The sequence below is a fragment of the Scyliorhinus canicula genome, chromosome 7 (genome assembly GCF_902713615.1).
Source record: "Scyliorhinus canicula chromosome 7, sScyCan1.1, whole genome shotgun sequence".
Classification (NCBI taxonomy): Eukaryota; Metazoa; Chordata; class Chondrichthyes; order Carcharhiniformes; family Scyliorhinidae; genus Scyliorhinus; species Scyliorhinus canicula.
The window spans coordinates 170,039,380-170,054,944 of record NC_052152.1 but is presented as its reverse complement, the minus strand read 5'-3'; the positions used below and the strand labels follow the sequence as shown (position 1 = coordinate 170,054,944).

Below are 15,565 nucleotides of genomic sequence, written 5' to 3'. Positions count from 1 at the left end.
CTGCAGTTCCCTGGATTATCCTTGCTACCCTTCTTAAACAAAGGAACAACATTGGCTATTCTCCAGCCCTCCGGGACATCACCTAGAGACAGTGAGGATCCAAAGATTTTTGTCAAGGCCTCAGCAATTTCCTCTCTTGCCTCCTTCAGTATTCTGGGGTAGATCCCATCAGGCCCGGGGGACTTATCCACCTTAATATTTTTCAAGACACCCAACACCTCGTCTTTTTGGATCTCAATGTGACCCAGGCTATCTACACACCCTTCTCCAGACTCAACATCCACCAATTCCTTCTCTTTGGTGAATACTGATGTAAAGTATTCATTTAGTACCTCGCCCATTTCCTCTGGCTCCACACATAAGATTCCCTTCCCTGCCCTTCAGTGGGCCAACCCTTTCCCTGGCTACCCTCTTGCTTTTTATGTACGTGTAAAAAGGCTTGGGATTTTCCTTAACCCTATTTGTCAATGGCTTTTCGTGACCCCTTTTAGCCTTCTTGACTCTTTTTCCATTTGTCACCAATACTTTTTCTCTGTGTTCAGTTCCTCTGTGTGCATCTCTTACTATTATTTTTCTCTGACTTAAGTCTCATTGCTCTTTGTCCGTCCTTTTAGTCCAGTGATATTTTATTTTATTGCTGACCTGTCAATGTTTTTTCCTCTCACTCTTCTTCTACATTCAGCTAACTTTACATAAATGCTAATCATGCCAAAGATTGCTATGCTCTCCGGGTAGCTCAACCACCTTTCACTGCATTTTCTATCCACATTAGGGATATTCTTAGAATGTCATTCAAAATATTTACCAAAAAAACCCCTCACTCTTAGTTGTAAAAAAGATGAGGAAAAAGATTGATGAATAGACGGAAATTCAACAACACAAGTTGGATTTCCCAGTCAGTGGCAAAGCAGTGGCACTAACTGTTGATTTTGAAGATAACAAATAGGATGAGGAAACCATTTAATAAGATCTTAGCCTCAACTGAACTTTTGCCACCTATCCCCATAACCTCCTGTCGTTCAAAAATCTGGCTATTTTGGCCTTGAATATTTTCAATGACTCAGCCTCCACAGCTTTGGGATAGAGAACTCTGAAGAACCATTACCCTCTGAGAAAAGAAATTACTCCTCTTATTTTGAAACTTTGCCCCCTAGTTTTCATCTCCCATGGAGGGCAACATTCTCTCAGCATCTAACCTCAAAATCTTAATGTTTCAATAAAATCACCTTTCATTCTTCTGAATTGGAATGACTAAAGATCCAATGTGCTCAACCTATCCTCATAAGCCAACATCTTCATCCCAGGAATCAATCTACTACACATTCTCTGAACTGCCTCAAGTTCAGGTTTTTCCTCCTTAAATAAGCAGACCAAAACCATATGCAGTACTCAACATGTGGTCTCACCAGATCAAGCAATCTTCATGGTGCAGACTTCCCTTTCCCACCAACCATATGAATCTGGCATCAAGTCAAGGAAATTGTCTCCAGCAACAGTGATGCAAGAAATCAACCACATTGAAATTTTACTATAAGCAGCTAACCACCAAGTAAAAACCATTGAATACTTTTAATTGTTGAATTTTTATAGACAACAAAATAAATGTTTGGGACATATTGGGGAATTAAATTAGAAGCGAAAACATCACAAACAAATGTTACAAAATGAAAGCTGGAATTCTTTTTCTATTATAATAACATTCCACAATTATAAAATTACTCTTTCAAGAACAGGAAGGTCAGTAATTATTAATTTAGCATGCTGTCAAAAACCCAGTTATATCACATTTGATGTGCTAGATCATTGTCGAGCCTTTTTCTAGCAAGACTAAGAGTGTATGAGAGAGTGCCTATCAAGTTCAGTGATTTCTCTTTGATTGCAGTCTGTTGGATAGTGCGGGTGGTCGGGAGGAGCAACTTCAACAATAGATCCTCTGCAGAAGTGTTGAAACAATGACTGCAACTTATGAATTTTCACACTTAACTGCGCTTGTACGTACTCTTCAAACTGCTGTCTATTTCAGAAGGAGCAATGACAGTGAACCCTTACAGTTTGTCTGTAATTCAGGCCATTTAAGGACAGAAGGATAAATATAAACAGCTGCTTACTATTTAGTTTTGCAAATACAATAATTTCAGTATTATAATTTTAAGATGGACAAAACCATAAGAAAATGCTCGAAGAGTTCAAAATGTTATCATTGGAAAAAGGCCAAAAAAAATCCATGAAATAGATGGGTGGCTTTTAATCCTTGGGCATTGAAGAGTAAGAGATGAAATCTTTGAGATACTGATAATCACAAGAAAAGAAACTAATAAAGCACTTCATAGGCTCTGCTGGACTGAATCAAGTGAGTACGTGACCATATTTGAATAAAAACTAGATGCTGTATTGGGAAACGAACGTTGGTATTGGCGAGATCTTATTGAAACTTACAGGATACTGAGAGGCCTAAATAGAATGAGCGTGGAGAGGATATTTCCACAGCCTCAGACTGAAGGGACAATCCTTTTAAAACTGAGATGAGGAGGACTGTCTTCAGCCAGAGGGTGGTGAATCTGTGGAACTCTTTGCCGCAGAAGGGTGTGGAGGCCAAATCACTGAGTGTCTTCAAGACAGATAGATAGGTTCTTGATAAATAAGGGGAAATCAGGGGTTATGGGGAGAAGGCAGGAGAATGGGGCTGAGTAACATATCAGCCATGATTGAATGGCGGAGCAGACTCGATAAGAAATTAAAGCCAACACGTTAATGGAAAGAAAGGGCAAGGGTGAATTAGTGAGCACAGAGGTATATGTTGATTTGGTTGTCCAACTTTCAAATTTACATTGCTGATGAGTTCAAAATCTCAAAGCAAAGTGAATAAATTCACAGAATATATCTAACAAGTCAGGGCAGTCGAAATCAAGATGGTTATCAGAGACCTGTCAAACGAATCAGATAAATCTGAATATCGAAATACTGGGAAATGAATTGCAATTTAGATAGGTCAAAAATATTGCATAAGGGAAGAAAAATTGCATAACCACTCGATGAATGTAAAAGTTAAAGACATCCAACATTAGCAAAATACTGTTGAATTGCAATTGCAACAAAAAAGGCCAATAGGATACTTCTTACCTACATTGTTAAAACAACAAGAGTGCAACTTAATTTGCAGTATCACATTGATTCTGGTCATCAAGTTGCAAAGCCAATATTTTAATCCTGGCACACAAAAGAGTGTTCCCTGGCAATAAAGAGTTGTATTAAGAGCAAACACTGGAGAAGCGTGGGCTATTTGGCGACTTAGTCTCAAAAGTAGAAGCAGAAGTGCACAAGATAATAATTGGCACAGGAAGCATCAATACAGGACATTACTTCAAAGTAACTTATTGATGTAGGCCAAGGGACCACAAGTTTTAATTGGCAAAGAAACATGTTCAGGACTAGCACCATAATTTGGTATTCTTTGGGCATTTTCTAGGTTGGAGGAAATAATAAACATGTAATCATCAACTGAATGGCTGAATACCATGATGGAGCACTGTGGTTTACCCCCAAGTTAGTATGGTCTTAAAAGACTTGATCTAAAATGTTGATATTGTTAGGTTTAATTCTGGCCCACGTCCTGTTCCAGAGACCTGAGCCTATAATCTCAGGTGAATTTCTATGAACACGGATACAAGGCTAACCGCCTATTGGCTCACCAGCTGAGAAAGCAGGCAGCCACGAGGGAAATAGCGCAGGTTAAGGATAGCAAAGGCAGACTAGTAACAGAGCCAAAGGAGGTCATTCGGGCATTCGAGATCTTCTACCGGAGACTGTACACCTCCGAGCCCCCTGACAGGGATGTGGGAATTAAACAGTTCCTAGACAGACTGGAACTGTCAGTGGTCGGGGAAGACAGACGGGGGGGGAGCTGGAAGCACCAAAAGACCTGGGAGAAATCATGGAGAGCATCAGCTCCATGCAGGTGGGGAAGGAACCAGGACCCGACGGGTTCCCGGCAGACTTCTACAAAAAACTTGCACCAGTCCTGGCCCCACACCTAAGGGACATGTTCGCGGACTCACTGGCAGGGGGCACCCTGCCCCCAACGCTAGCTCAGGCCACAATCTCACTAATACCCAAAAAAGATAAAGACCTGACAGAATGTGGATCATACAGACCCATTTTACTGCTGAACATGGATGAGAAAATACTCGCAACGGTCCTGGCCAAAAGACTGGAGGGCTGAGTACTGGTCGCAGAGGACCAAATGGGCTTTGTCAAGGGTAGGTAGCTCACAGCGAACATCAGGCGGCTGCTAAATGCGATAATGACCCTCCCCAACATGAGAGAACACCAGAGGTGATCGTCTCCCTGGACGCAGAAAAGGCCTTCGACAGAGTCGAATGGAAATACCTTCTCGAGGTTCTGGAATGGTTTGGGCTAGGAGCGGGGTTCACCACCTGGGTGCGCTCCTGTACAACGCTCCCAAAGCGAGTGTCCGAACAAACACCACCAGCACTGAATACTTCCAGCTACAGAGAGGAACAAGACAGAGCTGCCCCCTGTCCCCACTTTTGTTCGCGCTAGCGATCGAACCCCTGGCAATAGCCCTGCGGGACGGCAAAAGCTGGAAGGGAATTCGGAGATGAGACAGAGAGCACAGAGTCTCACTCTATGCACATGACCTGCTCCTCTATGTCTCAAAGCCACAGGAGAGACTGACGGCAATACTGCAAATACTGAAAGAGTTTGGAACCTTCTCGGGCTACAAATTTAATCTGGGCAAAAGCGAGACATTCCCAGTGAACCCAAAAGGGGGAGGGACAAGGCTGAACAGGCTCCCCATTCGAAACGGCCCAGAACAGATTCAGTTACCTGGAGATCCAAATAGCCAGAGACTGGACACAGATCCACAGGTGGAACCTGCCAGTCTGGTGGAGGAAGTAAGAAAAGACCTTCAATGGTGGGGCTCACTCCCACTCTCCCTGGTGGGAAGAGTGCAGACGATCAAGATTAACGTACTGCCAAGGTTCCTCTTCCTGTTTAGATCCATCCCGATCTTCATCCCCAAGGCTTTTTTCCAAAACATGGACAGGCTAATCATGGCATTTGTGTGGTGGGGCAAGAACCCGAGAATTCCCAAACCAACACTGCAAAGAGGGAAATTCAGAGGGGGCCTGTTCTGCCGAACCTACAATACTACCACTGGGCAGCAACGGCATAAAAAGTGAGGGGATGGGTACAAGAACCCAACACGGATTGGGTACAAATGGAGGAGGCATCCTGTAAAGGAACAACCCTCCGGGTCCTGGCCACAGCAGCACTCCCACCCCCCCTCAACAAGGTATACAACGAACCCAGTGGTAGCGGCCGTGCTGAGAAAGTGGACCCAGTTGAGACAACAATTTGGCATAACCAAAATGTCCCTTATGACCCCCGTCTGTGGCAATCACAGATTCCCCCCAGCCATGCTAGATACCACCTTCAAAAGATGGAGGTGGGACGGGGGCACACTGACGGTCGGGGACTTCTACGTAGGGCGCAGACTGCCGACACTGGACGAACTGACGAGGAAGTGGAAACTATCAAGAGGACAGGAATTGAGACACATCCAAATAAAGCACTTCCGCCGCGAAGAGACAGTCGGGTACCCCGAGGTCCCAGAAAGCACACCACTAGAGGACCTGATAGCCCCCCCTTCTCCCTGCTTGTGCCTATGTGGGAAAATATACGGACAGCTACTGGACAGAGCCCGAACACCACTGGACAGGACCAGACAAAAGTGGGAGGATGAACTGGGGGCAGAGGTGGGATGGGGACACTGGAGCAAAGCACTGAGCAGGGTGAGCTCCACCTCCTCCTGCGCAAGGCTAAGCCTAATGCAGCTCAAAGTGGTGCACAGAGCGCACCTGACCAGAACCTGAATGAGCAGGTTCTTCCCGGAGGTGGAGGATTAATGTGAACAGTGCCAGAGGGGCCTGGCCAACCATACCCACATGTTTTGGGCTTGCCCCAAAGCTTGCTTGGTTTCTGGACAGCCTTCTCCGAGGCAATGTCCAAGGTTGTGGGGGTGAGGGTGAAGCCATGCCCAATAGTGTCGATCTTCGGGGTATCGGAGCAGCCAGAGCTACACATGGGGAAGAGGGCCAACGCCCTTGCTTTCGCTTCCCTAATTGCACGTCAGAGAATCCTGCTCGGCTGGCGATTGGCAGCACCACCCAAAGCTGCAGACTGGCTCGCTGACCTCTCGGAATTTCTCCACCTGGAGAAGATTAAGTACACCATCCGAGGGTCAGAGGAAGGCTTCCTGGATACTTGGGGGCAGTTTGTCGGCCAGTTCCAAAAACTGTTTGAGGCCAGCAACGAGGAGTAAGCCAGGGGGAAAAAAAGAACCAAAGGACTGCGCAACCCGGGGAGGGGGGAAACCACGAGAGAAGAGGCAGGGTGCTGAAACCAATGGCGGGGGGGGGGGGGGGGGGAGGAGGAGGAGGAGGAGGAGGAGGAGGAGGAGGAGGAGGAAGGAGAGGATATCATAGACCGATCCAGAGGGCAGCAAAATATACAGACAGTTAGTCAAATGAAGGACAAAACAAACCTCTCTGTAAAATAAAGCAAATTAGCACGGGCAAGAAAAACGTACTCTATGTAAGTAACAACTGTTCATAAATATGAGAAAAGCCAATAAAAAGATTTTCAAAAAAATATTATATAATCTCAGGTCCCACTTCAGTTTATTACTGGAATATTGCATAGCCAGTGATGTCATTATTTCAAACAACAGGAAATGTTTCCACTGCCCTGGTCAATATTTATCTTTCACCTAAATTCATTAAAATAGCCTCGGTTACTTGCTCAAAACATGTTCCTGTTCATGGAAACATGTCTCCAATTGTTCTGACGAAAAATCAAACAGAAAAGTTAACATTGTTTCCCTCCCCACAGATGCTACCTGACCTCATGAGTATTTCAACAACTTACATTTATATTATTTTTTTTTAAAACAATTTTTATTCAGAATTTTCATAAAATATCAACAAAAAGTAACAAAAATGTTTACAAAGAACAGAAAAAAAAAAACAGTACCCCCACATACACTACGGAAGAGGTAAATTAACACCCGCCATTCGCACAAAACCCACGCCCGCCCCTTCGACAATCCCCCCCCCCTCCCTCCCTCCCGTGTATACATAGAGAAGGAAAGAAAGAAATCAACGCCCGCCATTAGCATAGAACAACTATGCCTGTCCCTTCGGTCCAAAACAACGAAACAACACCCCACCCCCCCCCCAGGCTGTTGCTGCTACTGGCCTTTTCCTTTCGTTCTGCCAGGAAATCCAGAAATGGCTCCCACCTCCTGAAAAACCCCTGCACTGATCCCCTTAGGGCAAATTTCACCTTCTCTAATTTATGAAACCCTGCCATATCGTTGACCCAGGCCTCCACGCTTGGGGGCCTCGCATCCTTCCACTGAAGAAGAATCCTCCACCGGGCTACTAGGGACGCAAAGGCCAGAACACCGGCCTCTTTCGCCTCCTGCACTCCCGGCTCCACTGCAACCCCAAAAATTGCGAGCACCCAGCCCGGATTGACCCTGAATCCTACCACCCTCGACACCGTCCTTGCTACGCCCTTCCAAAATTTCCCCAGCGCTGGGCATGCCCAGAAAATATGGGCATGATTTCCTGGGCTTCCTGAGCACCTGATACACCTGTCCTCACTCCCGAAGACTCATCCTTGTCCCAGTCATGTGAGCCCGATGCAGCACCTTAAACTGTATGAGGCCAAGCCTCGCACAAGAAGAGGAGTTCACCCTCCCCAGGGCGTCCGCCCACATCCCCTCCTCTATCTCCTCACCCAGCTCCTCCTCCCATTTACCCTTCAGCTCCTCGACCGAAGCCTCATCCATCCCCTGCATCACCTGGTACGCTGCCAAGATCCTCCCCTCACCAACCCACACCCCCGAGAGCACCCTGTCCTGGATCCCACGCGGCGGCAGCAGAGGAAACTCCGCCATCTGCCACCTGACAAACGCCCTTACCTGCATGTACCTAAAGGCGCTCCCCGGGGGGAGCCTGAACTTCCCCTCCAGCGCACCCAGGCTCGCAAACTTCCCGTCCACAAACAGGTCCCTCAACCTCCTGATACCTGCACTGTGCCAACTCAGGAACCCGCCATCAATTCTCCCCGGGACAAACCGGTGGTTGCCCCGTATCGGGGCCCCCACCTCTGCCCTGTGTCATCTCCATTGCCCCCAAATTTTGAGGGTAGCCGCCACCACCAGGCTCATGGTATACCTCTTTGGAGGGAGCGGCAGCGGCGCCGTTACCAGCGCCTCTAGGCTCGTGCCCACACAGGACAACATCTCCATCCTCTTCCATGCTGCCCCCTCCATCACCCATGTACGCACCATCGCTGCATTGGCAGTCCAATAGTACCCACAGAGGTTGGGCAGCGCAAGCCCCCCCCCCCCCCCCTATCCCTGCCCCACTCCAAGAACACCCTTCTCACCCTTGGGGTCCCATGTGCCCACACAAACCCCGTAATGCTCTTGCTAACCCGCCTGAAAAAGGCCTTCGGGATAAGGATGGGGAGGCACTGGAGCAGGAACAGAAACCTCGGGAGCACCGTCATTTTGACTGACTGTACCCTACCCGCCAGAGACAGCGGCAACATGTCCCACCTCTTAAACTCCTCCTCCATTTGCTCCACCAACCTTGTGAGGTTAAGCTCATGCAAGGCCCCCCAACTCCTGGCCACCTGAACCCCAAGTACCTGAAGCTCCTCTCCGCTCTTTTCAGTGGGAGCCTGCCAAACCCCCCCTCCTGATCCCCTGGGTGTACCACAAACAGATCGCTCTTCCCCAAGTTGATCTAGTATCCTGAGAAATCCCCAAATTCCCAGAGAATCCCCAACACCCCATCATTTCCCCCACCGGGTCCGCCACATACAACAATAGGTCATCCGCATAGGGCGACACTCAGTGCTCCTCCCCACCCCCCTCCAATTCCCCGACTCCCTCAGCGCCATAGCCAGGGGTTCAATTGCCAGCGCAAAGAGCAGGGGGGACAAGGGACACCCCTGCCTCGTCTTTCGGAATAGCCGAAAATACTCTGGCCTCCTCCTATTCATCGTCACGTTCGCCATCGAGGCCTCATACAACAGCCTCACCCAACTAACAAACCCCTCCCCAAACCCGAACCTTTCCAACACCTCCCACAAGTACCCCCACTCAACCCTATCAAAGGCCTTCTCCCCGTCCAGCGCCACCACAATCTCCGCCTCCCCTTATACCGCCGGCATCATTATAACGTTCAAGAGCCTCCTTATGTTGGTGTTCAGCTGCCTCCCCTTCACAAACCCCGTTTGATCCTCGTGGATAACCTGCGGCACACAGTCCTCTATCCTCACAGCTAAGATCTTTGCCAACAGCTTGGTGTCCACATTCAAAAGGGAGATCGGCCTGTATGACCCACACTGCAGAGGATCCTTGTCCCGCTTAAGAATCAAGGTGATCAGCGCCCGAGACATCGTCGGGGGGGGGCAAAGCCCCCCCTTCCCTTGCCTCGTTAAAGGTCCTAACCAACAGGGGACCCAACAGGTCTGCATACTTCTTGTAAAATTCAGCCGGGAACCCATCCGGCCCCGGCACCTTCCCCGACTGCATGCTCCCTATCCCTTTGACCAGCTCCTCCAGCTCAACCGACGCCCCTAGTCCCTCCACCTGTCCCTCCTCCACCCTCGGGAATCTCAGCCTGTTCAAAAAGCGCCCCATCCCCCCTCCTCCGCCGGGGGTTCAGACTGATACAGTTTCTCATAAAAGTCCCTGAAGACCCCATTAATGTCTACCCCTCTTCGCACCACATTTCCTCCCCGATCCTTAACTCCACCGATCTCCCTAGCCGCATCCCGCTTACGGAGCTGGTGTGGTAGCATCCTGCTCGCCTTCCCCCCATATTCATACACCGCCCCCTGTGCTTTCCTCCACTGAGCTTCCACCTTTCTGGTGGTCAGCAAGTCGAACTCAGCCTGGAGGCTGCGCCGCTCCCTCAGCAATCCCTCCTCCGGGGCCTCCGCGTATCTCCTGTCCACCCTCACCATCTCCCCTACCAATCTCTCCCTCTGCTCCCTTCTCTCCCTGTGGGCTCGAATGGAGATCAACTCCCCCCTAACCACAGCCTTCAGCGCCTCCCAGACCGTCCCCACTCGGACCTCCCCATTGTCATTGGCCTCCAGGTACATCCTCAAACCCGCCCCCCCACCTCCTCGTCCGCTAGCAGCCCCAACTCCAAGCGCCAAAGCGGGCGCTGGTCTCTCTCCTCCCCCAGCTCGAGGTCCACCCAGTGCGGGGCATGGTCGGAAATGGCTATCGCCGAATTCTCAGCATCCTCCACCCTCGCAATCAGCGCCCTACTCATAACAAAGAATTTGATCCGGGAATAGGCCTTATGCACATGGGAGAAGTATGAAAATTCGCTGGCCCTCGGCCTCGCAAACCTCCATGGATCCACCCCTCCCATCTGGTCCATAAACCCCCTCAACAACTTAGCCGCCGCAGGCCTCCTACCCGTCCTGGAACTGGATCGATCCAGTGGCAGATCCAGAACCGTGTTAAAATCCCCCCCCCCCACCCCCACCTCCAAATCTGGAATCCGGCCCAACATGCGCCGCATGAAATCCGCATCGTCCCAATTCGGGGCGTATACATTAACCAGCACCACCCGCTCCCCTTGCAGCTTGCCACTCACCATCACATACCGCCCACCACTGTCTGCGAGCACATTCGACGCCTCAAACGACACCCTCTTCCCCACCTGGATCGCCACCCCCCCGATTTTTTGCATCCAGCCCCGAATGAAACACTTGGCTCACCCATCCCTTCCTCAATCTAACCTGATCCGCCACCTTCAGGTGCGTCTCCTGAAGCATGGCCACATCCGCCTTCAGCCCCTTCAGGTGCGCAAACACTCGGGCCCTTTTGACCGGCCCATTCAGCCCCCTCACATTCCAGGTGATCAGCCGGATCAGGTGATCAGCCGGATCAGGGGACCGCCTCCCCCCCTCCCCCATCGACTAGCCATCACCCTTCCGCAATCCGCCACGAGCCCGCGCCCCCCGCTCAGCCCGTTCCCCACAGCGACAGACCCCCATCCCGTCCTCCTCTACATGCTCCAGCTCTGTCTTGGCCATTCCAGCAGCAACCCGGTACGCCCCCCCCCCCCCCCCCCCACCACAAAGCTAGGGCCCTCCCTAGCTGCGGAACCCCTTCCATTCGACTTCCATAAGTCAGCCGACTCCTGCTGACCCCGGCTGCTCCCGCCACCCCAATGACCCCCCCTAGTGCAACACAACCACCTCCCCAGTGCCGGCCCTGCCCACTGCTCCTCTAGCGCGGGAGAAAAGCCCGCGCTTCCATCCTAAGCCCTGCCCCCCCGACCCAAAACGCAGGAAAAGACGGGCACATGACCCAACAGGACCGCGAACCCCACCCAAACTCTCAACCAGTGAACAAAATACAGACCCCAAACATGACAAAACACCCAAATAAACAGATAACAGTCCCAAACAAGCAAAACAAAAGGCAGAACAGCAAAAAAAATATCATCCAATAGAACCGATAAAGCGAAAGGATACCAAGGAGGACAAAGCCTCCGGGCAGTATACAACATTCGCCAGCCCTCAGTTCAAGTCCAGCTTCTCTGCCTGAACAAAAGTCCAGGCCTCCTCCAGGGAGTCAAAATATAGTTGGCGATCTTTATACGTGACCCACAGGCGTGCCGGCTGTAACAAGCCAAACTTGACCCCCTTCTTGTGGAGCACTGCCTTCGCCCGGTTAAAGCCAGCCCTTCTCTTCGCCACCTCCACGCTCCAGTCCTGGTATATCCTGACCTCCGCATTCTCCCACTTACTACTCCTCTCCTCCTTCGCCCAACGCAGCACACACTCGCGGTCGACAAAGCGGTGAAAATGGACCAGCACCGCCCGAGGCGGCTCGTTTGGCCTGGGTTTCCTCAGCAGCACCCGATGGGCACCCTCCAGCTCCAAAGGCCCCTGGAACGACCTCGCACCCATTAGTGTGTTCAGCATCATGGCCACATAGGCCCCCAAATCCAAACCTTCCAGCCCCTCTGGGAGGCCCAGGATCCACAGGTTCTTCCGACGGGCTCGGTTCTCCATCTCCTCCATCCTCGCTGACCACTTCTTATGGAGCGCCTCGTGCGACTCCACCTTCACTACCAGGCCCAGGAGTTTGTCTTCGCCCTCCGAGGCCTTTTGCCGAAGCTCTCCGATCTCCACACCCTGAGCTGTCTGGGTCGCCATGAGCTTGTCCAGGGAGGCCTTAAACGGCTCCAGAATCTCTGCCTTATGCTCCTTAAAAGAGCGCTGAAGCAGCTCCTGCTGCTCTCGCTCCCACTGCTGCCACGCTGCTGCTGCTTCCCTGCCCGCCGCCATCTTGTTTCTTCTGCCTCGCACCTTTCTCTGCTCCAAAGCCGATTTTTTGACCGCTCCACTCCTAGTCCAGGCCATCTACCGGCGGAGAATCTTAGAGAGAGTGTTCCCACACGGGGAAAAGTCCAACCAGCACCGCTACGGGCCCTTAAAAGAGCCCAAAAGACCGAAAAAAGCGGGAGCTACCGAACGCAAGGCTTAGCCCGCATCACCGCAACCAGCAGTCACATTTATATTCGTATATTTCCAGCATTTACTATCATTTCAAGTCTTGCTTTTGCACATTATCTGGTCTACGCCATAACTAAAATCCCCAATCCAGTGTGTGCTACATACCCCACTTCAGCTCATCTGCTGCTGAAACCCCCTAAACCTGACTACTCTAACACTCTCCTGACCAACATCCCATGTTTTACCCTCTGTAAACTTGACTGATCAAAAACTCTGCTGCCCATTTGCACCAAATCTCATTTCCTCCATATTTGCTCCAAGTTAACACATGGCTTGATTTAAAATACTCAACCTCGTTTTCAACTCCCACCATGGTCTTGCCTCTCCACAGCGCCAAGACGTTCCAGCCCCGAGATATCTACACTACTCTGATTCTGGGTTTTTGAGCGTCCCTGATCTTAACTGTTTCACCACTGATGGCCATGCCTTCAACTGCCTCGGCTCAATGTCTGGAGATCCTTCCCAAACCCCTCCTCTGCCTTTCTTCCGTGCTTTCCTCCTTTAGGACACTCCTTAAAACTTAACCCTCAGATCAAGCTTTTGGTCATATGCCTGAATGTCCTTAACTAGTTGATTTCATATTTTGTTTTAAAATGTCACTGTGCAGTGCCTTGGGATCTTTTATTATGTTAAAGGCACTAAATGAACACAAGTTATTGGTACTGGCTACTAGCTCAGAGCATTTTGTAGGACCACAAATTACGCAACCGAAGTTCCACATTGTCCTGCATTATGAAATTATGACATTACACCAGTGACAACACTTCAAAAGTATTTAACTGGTTGCAAAGTACTTTGGGACATTCTGTGATCACAGAAGATACTTTGTAAAGACAAATTATTTCATTTGTCAATGATATTATCATGTAATGTAGCAGAGCTCTACATCTACTGTCTGTATAATTAATATTTTAAATATGTTGTGTGGAACATACATCTGACTGTGAACTTTAGCGACAACAAAATTTGTCAAACTGCACCACGGTTCATTTACTGCAGTCACTTGCACACTTCTACCATATTCTGTCTCAGCAATACACAAGATTCAGCTATATGCTATTAACATTTAAGCACACACAAATATCACCATCAAAATAGCCTTGCAATACCGACATGGTTAAGTCATGTGTACTCATTCTGAGGTTCCACTCTACAGTTCAACCTATTACAGGAATGTGAAATTAACTTTAACCAAGAAACAGGTGTCAGAACAACACAAAACAACTTGGCTGCTCACATTGCTCAGATCTTTCCGTTTACGATTGGCTGTTTACGTCAGAGGTAAATTACGTACAATTTCACTTCAGAACTTCATACATTTACAAAAGATTTTTGCAACATAGCTCAGTTTACAGCTGTCACTAACTGTGATAATGCAAACTTACAGATAGTGAGCACATTGATCAGAGTGCCAAAGAAAATAAATTTGTGTGGAACGTTTTGCTGAAGAAATACATTAGGTGAAGAAAGGCAATTGTGGAATATCTATTTTCTGGACTGGTCAGCAGCACCAATCTAATATTTTCAACGCCTAGATCTACCAAACTACAGAAAAGTGATCTCTAATTTCTTGAGCAAAAGACACATTTTACTCAACTAATACTAATCAGCATGGTTTCGAAATCGGAAAACAAAAGATGAAAGGGTCAACAGCAAGGGTCCCACGTAAAGTAAACTTAGCTGTCAATGTTTTAAATGTCATAAAAGGCCGAATCGGATTAATCATTTGCAAGGTATCGTGTATCTCGCTAAAGCTGGCAACAGCTGATGTCTCAATTGGATCGGTCTTGTCAACACGATTTTAATCGCGGAAGTCAAGAGAAAAGGGAATTCTCAGAGAAGCGGAGGAAGGCCTTATCCTCGCCGAGTGGCAGACAGCTCTGCTGCCGTGGAGCTGAGGTTGGTGCCAGGCAAATCCGTGCCTCGGTAAGTTAGAGGAATGCGATAAGTGGGCAGGTTAGTACATTTCGAGGCTCAAATTTTTGCGAAATCTCTCCTCTCCCCCACTCAGCCGAACCAGGAAACTCACCCAGGGCCACCTCACAGGCTTTGCGGAGCTGGGAGTGGTGAGTCTTCCTCACGTCCTTATCGGTTAGGATCTTTTCGAGCGCTCGGGTCAAAAACATGTTTTTCGTTTTGCTGCCCTCGTGCATGATTTGCCGGCTGTCGACGGCAGTGAAATCGTGGTGACCGACGAGCTCCTCCTAAGGCTCAGGCGCCGCCATGTTGGCGAGTTAGCACGTGACCCGCCGCCTGACCCTTGACTCGCGACCCGCCCCCACCTGCGGTTGTCGTCATGGAAACGGAGGCCCTGCTCTCCCTCCCCAGGGACCAGGCCAGAGGGTCGGTTTCTCACCCTCAGTCGGAGAGGGAGTGCTGCACGGGAGGCCTACCGCTTGTCGGCATAAAGAACGAAGGTAAATTGTTTTACACGCTTATTAAAAACAATCAATCCGTACAAATTGAGATTTACAATCCTCCTCCCACATATCTACTCAATAAACATTTTACGTCTGCTCCCGTTTTCTGTTTGCCTAATTTCACATCCACTATTAACCAGGATAAATGTTCATTTTTTAATGACTTTGCCTTTGGGTATGTGTAGCAGCTGGTCCCTTGAAGGGCGGAACCGGTTTCGATCCAGGAGGCAGGCTGGCAGAGTCGAGGCTGCAGGACTGTAAATAGCACGTTGGAGAGATAAACGTTCGTTGTTTGTACCGAACTGGTGGAACCATGTTGCTACATTTGGCGAGGTGATGAGGAAAAGCGGCAAGATCATCAACTCGGAACCTGTCCAGTTGAAGTCAGACTTGCAAAGTAGAAGAGAGCTGCAGGGACGCCTGTATTTGGCAGAGTGGGTCCCTTCATCGCCTCTTCTGATGATTGGGTACAGTATGTTGACCAATTCAAAGCC

At 49.4% G+C, this 15,565-nt stretch overlaps 1 protein-coding gene across 1 annotated transcript in view; it reads right to left on the bottom strand.

The window, feature by feature from the left end:
* LOC119969530 (brefeldin A-inhibited guanine nucleotide-exchange protein 2-like) overlaps positions 1-14,908 on the bottom strand; it is a 141,572-nt gene extending 126,664 nt beyond the window's left edge. The window contains exon 1 of the mRNA XM_038803245.1: positions 14,681-14,908. Coding sequence (XP_038659173.1) covers positions 14,681-14,804 — 124 coding nt within the window. The 5' untranslated portion in view covers positions 14,805-14,908. The remainder of the gene's footprint in view (positions 1-14,680) is intronic.
* Between the last annotated feature and the right edge of the window lie 657 nt (positions 14,909-15,565).